Raw genomic sequence first — 6,000 nt, forward strand, 5'->3', positions numbered from 1 at the left:
ACATTTGGGTTTCATATATAATCCATTTCATAAGTCATTTCCTTTTGATTTCTGTTTTCACTGTCATATTTGCAGCTTTCTATCCCAGTATCATTTTTAAAATGCCATTTTTATCTGTAGTATTTTTATGATTTTATCTTCTGTGTCTCGGTCTAATTCACCTGGAATTTTTAAGGGCTCTAATTTAATACTTTTTCCCCAAAATCCATAGTTTTCTGAATCTGAGACATTTATTTCTTTCACATATTCTTACTTACTAGCCACTTTGAATACTAAATTTGGAAAGGGAGGAGGAGGAGGAAGGACAAAGTTACTGGAAAAGGAGACTCTTTCCTGTGAGTGATTTTTATAATCCTTTTTTAATCAGTCATTTTGAATACATTTGTAAAACAGGGACACCTGGGTGGCTTAGCGGTTAAGCGTCTGCCTTCTTTTTTTTTTTTTTTTAAACATTTTTTAAAAATTTTTATTTATTTATGATAGTCACACACACAGAGAGAGAAGCAGAGACATAGGCAGAAGGAGAAGCAGGCTCCATGCACCAGGAGCCCGATGTGGGATTCGATCCTGGGTCTCCAGGATCGTGCCCTGGGCCAAAGGCAGGCGCTAAACCGCTGCACCACCCAGGGATCCCAAGCATCTGCCTTCTTCTCAGGGTGTGATTCTGGAGACCGGGGATCGAGTCCCACATTCGGGCTCCCTGCATGGAGCTTGCTTTTCCCTCTGCCTGTGTCTCTGCCTCTGTGTGTGTGTGTTTCTCATGAATAAATAAATTGAATCTTTTTTAAAAAAAATTCTAAAACAGCCCAATTGCTTGGGAGGCTGATGGTGCTAGGATTTCTACAAGAAGTGAGGAGTAAAACCTTTGACAGAAGCTTGGTAAGGATAAGACTTAGGATGGGATGCCAGGCGGAGGGACATGACAAGGGATGGGTTAGTCTGGTGTGCAGAGGTGGTGCAGTGGGAGCAGGGGCTCAGAAGCCTTCCTTCCAGGATAGGGTTCACATGTATATTCCTGGGGCCCAGCTGTGCCTCACTTCCTGATTATCCTAGACATACAAAGGAGCAAGAGCTGTAATGTTTAACTCCTACATAAAGGCCAGTTTTCCTTTTTACAGTATCCACATCGGTCAGTTCAGAATCTTTTTCGTTCAGTTCATTAAGTGAGGAATAGCTATCCTTATCCAGAAACCACGTGTGTGGCAACCTTTAGCCATCTGGAACGAGGCCCAGAATAAGTAAAGCCTCCAGATGGTCTCAGTTCCAACAACTATTGACTCCACAGGGAAACTCCACAAGCAATCAGGCACCTGCTAAACAGCTGATGATTTCCTCCATGGGCTCAGGGCTTGTAGTAACCTCTCCTGGCATGCTTTTGAAGTTTGGATGGGTTTTCACATACCTGGTTCTTAAACACTTAGTCTCTGGCATCTCAGTAAAACTGCTGCTCTTTACTTGTGGGAAACCTCCCTGTGACTCTGCCAGTCACGGATACTTAGGTTTTCAGCTGATAGTAGAAGGGGCAAAAAAGGATGTAAAGAAAGGGTTGGTAGAAAACAGAAAATCTGTAAAAAAAAACTTGTGGACATATGAACTGAAAAAGCATAGACTACAACCAGTTAAGACAGGCCTCGCCTTTCCATGTTCTTTGAGGATATTGTTACTGTGCTATGATATTTTAAACCAAACTTTTTAACATCGTCAGGAAGAATTCTGTATTTCCCTGCGTTCAGTGTATTTTATATTGACGTGATTAACTGTATTTAGCATGTTCTTTTTTAAGAAGGCAAGAAATTTTCATTTCTGTGTTTAAGAGGAAAAATGCTTTGGTGTTTAAAAGGAGTCCGTTTTCACTCTTTGGAAAAGATACCAGGTGAATGTGGCCACTACTACTTCAAAACTAGCACACCATTTGTTAGATGTTACTTTTGACATGACTAATGAGTCTTAGGATGCACATTATCCTTGCTGTTTTTATTGTGAGCAGGTCTCTCCTTTTTCTTTTTCTTTTTTTTTTAAGATTTTATTTATTTATTCATGAGAGACACAGAGAAAGAGAGAGGGATACAGAGACACAGGCAGAGGGAGAAGCAGGCTCCACACAGGGAGCCCGACATGGGACTCAATCCCAGGTCTCCAGGATCAGGCCCTGGGCTGAAGGCGGCACTAAACCTCTGAGCCACCAGGGCTGCCCTCTCCTTTTTCTTATATGAAGAGGACAACTTAATTGTGAAGAGCAAGTAGCAATTTTTAATCTATTTCTGTTTTTATATTATCGTAGTGGAAGGTGGGGTGGAAAGAGGCCACATTGGTCACTGTCTTAACTACTGAATAGCATTTGCTAATGTAAATTTCTACTGGGGGTAGAAAAGAAATCATTTAGATCTTAGAAGAATATTTTACATATTCTAAATGAGGGAGAGAGGGAGGCCACAGAGTGTTTTGGAGTGAAATGGAATAGCCAGGACTGTAAGCCCGATTGAGGCTGGGTAGGAGTTTATATGCCCAGACAACTAAATTCACAACTCTTTCCAAGCATTTTTAAAATGTTCTATTTTTCCAGTGTTTCTTGTAGTTATACGTGCTTTTGTTAGTTTTAGGGGGCCTACGAAAAACATATTCTGGTTTTGTGAGAATTCTCTTTTCATGTTCCTGGACACTAAGCCATCCACATTCTTTCTTTGCCTAGATGTAAAGTATTACAGTAGTAACCCACTTTTCCGGAGGTCGGATTTCCGGCACCCTCAGCCCACCAGAACATGGCTCCTAACCCTGAAGTAAGCAGAGAAGGCTTCTGAGCCTCCCAGTGGCAGGGCTGCTCAGGCTGTCACCACACCCCAGAGTGTAACTTAAGGGTGCTGTGAGCAGGGAGGGAGGGAGGCCCCGGGAGCTGTGGCCTCACTGTCAGAGTGGTTCCCTGAGGAGTCCAGACTCTGACCTGGGAGGCAATGTGGTAGCATTGTCTGGTTATTTCAAATAATAAAAGATGTATTCCAATTAAAATATTCTTTATGCTACAGCAGTAAAGCCAAATACACCTTAGAATGGTCTCCATTTAGGGTGACAAAAGCTTTGTTACCATAGTAAGCTTCAATTCTCCCTCCCTTACATACAGGGAGCATGTTCATTCCCTGGCACTGTGGGATAAATGAGCTATTCCTCTCCTAAGACAGGTCAGCAAACAACTTCTGCAAAAGACCCGATAATACACCTTTCAGATTTTGTGGGCTGTATATGTTGCAAACACTCAACTGTTGTTGAAGTGCAAGTGGCTGTAGATAATACATGACCTATGGGAGTGGCCGAATGCCAACAAAACTTTAGGAAAATGGCCACATTTGGCACCAGAGCCACTAGTCTTTTGCTGACTCCTCTGCTAGAAGACAGATGACTTGTGTGTAGTTTGCATTTGTTTTTAAAAATTCAGTGAATAATCCAGTGATTGCCATTTCTAAAAGCACTATTGTTGAGAAAATCACCACAAAATGGTTATAATACTGGTTTTTCAAAAAGATAAGCTTTCTGGGAAATCCCATCATTGGATACTTCATGGGTATCAAATAAGTTACTATTAGCATCTTAACTGAGATTCTTGATTTGAAGGCCCCAACATCAAAAATACAAGGCCTTCGCCACATGGATTTAAGGTTTTAACATTGTAGTGCTCTTGTTAGGATAAATATTCTTTGAGAATGACATTTTAATGACATGTTTTCACAGGTCTGAAAAAGAACCCCAGTTTAAGTTTATCTACTTCAACCATATGAATTTAGCCGAGAAAAGTACAATTCACATGAGGAAAACACCTAGTGTGTCACTTACATCTGTGCATCCGGACTTAATGAAGATTCTGGGTGACATCAACAGTGATTTTACTAGGTAATTCTAACAATTTCTTAAATTAGGTGTCCCTTTTCTAAGAAGAGAAGAGGCATTGGAGGAATCTTCTTCAAAGCAGAGCATCCTGGAGCCTCCCCAGAGGGGGCCCCCCTTTTGAACCGATCAGGAGGCCCCAAAGTTAGTCACTTGCATGTGGGTCCCCAGACTTTTCAAGTGACTGGTTGTGGCTTCTGGTCTTAGAGTGGTGGGTCTTTCACGCTCTAATAACCCTGTAACAAACTATTGCATTTTGGAAACTGTCTTGCAGAGTGGATGAGGACGAAGAAGTTATTGTGAAGGCAATGAGTGATTACTGGGTTGTTGGGAAGAAGTCTGACCAGCGGGAGCTGTATGTTATTCTGAATCAAAAAAACGCAAACCTGATTGAAGTAAATGGTAAATAGGCTTTGGTACTTGAGCAGAACTAGAGTGCTGTCTGTTGAGTGTGCTGAGAAAGAAACCTGCTAGAGAGCGAGTCACACAGAGGCTGTTGAACAGCAGCTGCCCATTGCTTAAAGGAAACCATGATTTAATCCATTCTGTGTTTTTCTGTTGTACAATTCCTTGAAAATATACATGAAAAGCTTCCCTAGGTTACAGGAAACTTGGCAGTAGCCAAAGGAAAATTTTCTATAACGCTAAAAGAAAGAAAACTCCCATGGCTTTATTCATTGTGTATAAAAAAGTCCACTTTTATTCCCAGTGATAAAGAGCCATCCCCAGGGAGAACTGTGAGGTTCATAGGGCAAGCTACAGCCCTGTCTGTGGGTGAGCTCCCTCTCTCTCACCTTCCAGTCCTGATGGTTGGTCTGGTCCTCCACGCCCTGTGGTTCCAGCAACCGCCTCGGCTGATCCTGATAGCTGCTTGCGCTGGAGGAGAGGATGGTGTCCCCTTCGCCACATCGGGCTCCTCTGCTCTTCTGCTCGAGCTGGAGTGGGAGAGCTGGGGGATTGCTCTATACAGGAGAAAAGTTGGGTGTGAGGTTTCATTTTTTGCACAAATCTGCTAGGACACGGTTCATTTTTTTCTTACTAGTACTTGTAGTGAGAGTTGCATGCATTAGAAACAGCAGTGACTCACCTCGGCACAGGGGGAGTTGAGTCATGATGGTGCCACCTCAGCAGGGCGCTTGAACCACAGCCCTGGTGGCAGTTGGGGTTCCTGGGGGGTTGCACCCAATTGCTCAATATTTTAGAAGTTGTGCTCCAGGCCCCCAACTGGTGGGTGTCTCCAGCACTTGCGGTGTTAGGCATGTACCTCCCTGGGCCCAGACCAGCCGCATGTTGATGTGTGGAACAGTACTGAGGCCTTTAGGCACGGGAGGCTGACTTTTTGTTGTCCTTTTCCTTGATTGATGACCATTTCTGACCTACGCCTTAAGAGATTAAAGGTCATTCAATGCAGACATTTATTCCCAACTATATTCCAGAAGAGTTTAAGGTACTAAAATATAACCTATAACCTTTCAGGTGAAAACCTCAGTTTCTCACTCCCCTGTTTTCTGTTTATGTTTGTTTGTTTTTTGCAGAAGAGGTAAAGAAACTTTGTGCAACACAGTTCAATAACATATTCTTCTTGGATTGACCGATAGTGGCTCACCGAAACATCTTTTGAAAAACAACTCAGCAGGCATTTTGTTTACCACTGCAGGTTCTCGGTCATATTATTGACTGAATTAATGACAATAGTAAAGCAATACTTGCTTTGAAGAATCAAATTTCTACTCAGTCTGATGATCCCCTGGGGTTTTTAGATTTTAAATATTTATGCGGAAATAATTAAAGGTAGTTGGCTACATCTCTTTCATTCCATTCTTTTGACATTATGTGAATATTTTACTGGAAAATAAGACGAATAAATTGTTAAGGTTTTTAAATTCCGGTTTGGCTCTGAGTCTCTCACCTGTTGCTTGTTTGTGGACCACCACCCTGCCCCCTCCCCACCCTGTGGGCCCCTGGCTCATCCTTGGGGATATTCTAGCTGCTAGAGCTGCTCAGAGTTTGGGTCCCTTCCCTACTACCTGCTATAGCAAACCCAGAAGCATTCTGTCTGTCTCATGTGTTCATTGCTGACTTAATTGCTAAACTTGGTTTTTCTCTTGAGTACTAATGTGATTTTTA

General features: G+C 42.4%; 1 protein-coding gene across 3 annotated transcripts in view; it reads left to right on the forward strand.

Moving 5' to 3' along the window:
- The window catches only part of CCZ1 (CCZ1 homolog, vacuolar protein trafficking and biogenesis associated), a 30,853-nt gene extending 25,097 nt beyond the window's left edge, over positions 1-5,756 (forward strand). For 2 of the 3 annotated variants that reach the window (XM_025426217.3, XM_035717974.2), the window contains exons 13-15: positions 3,721-3,879; positions 4,148-4,275; positions 4,675-5,756. In XM_025426217.3, the coding sequence (XP_025282002.1) occupies positions 3,721-3,879; positions 4,148-4,275; positions 4,675-4,889 (502 nt within the window). In that variant the 3' untranslated portion in view covers positions 4,890-5,756. The remainder of the gene's footprint in view (positions 1-3,720; positions 3,880-4,147; positions 4,276-4,674) is intronic. The other variant, XM_025426218.3, reaches the window with a different exon arrangement.
- The last annotated feature ends 244 nt before the right edge of the window (positions 5,757-6,000 follow it).

The sequence above is a fragment of the Canis lupus genome, chromosome 6, assembly GCF_003254725.2.
Source record: "Canis lupus dingo isolate Sandy chromosome 6, ASM325472v2, whole genome shotgun sequence".
Classification (NCBI taxonomy): domain Eukaryota; kingdom Metazoa; phylum Chordata; class Mammalia; order Carnivora; family Canidae; genus Canis; species Canis lupus.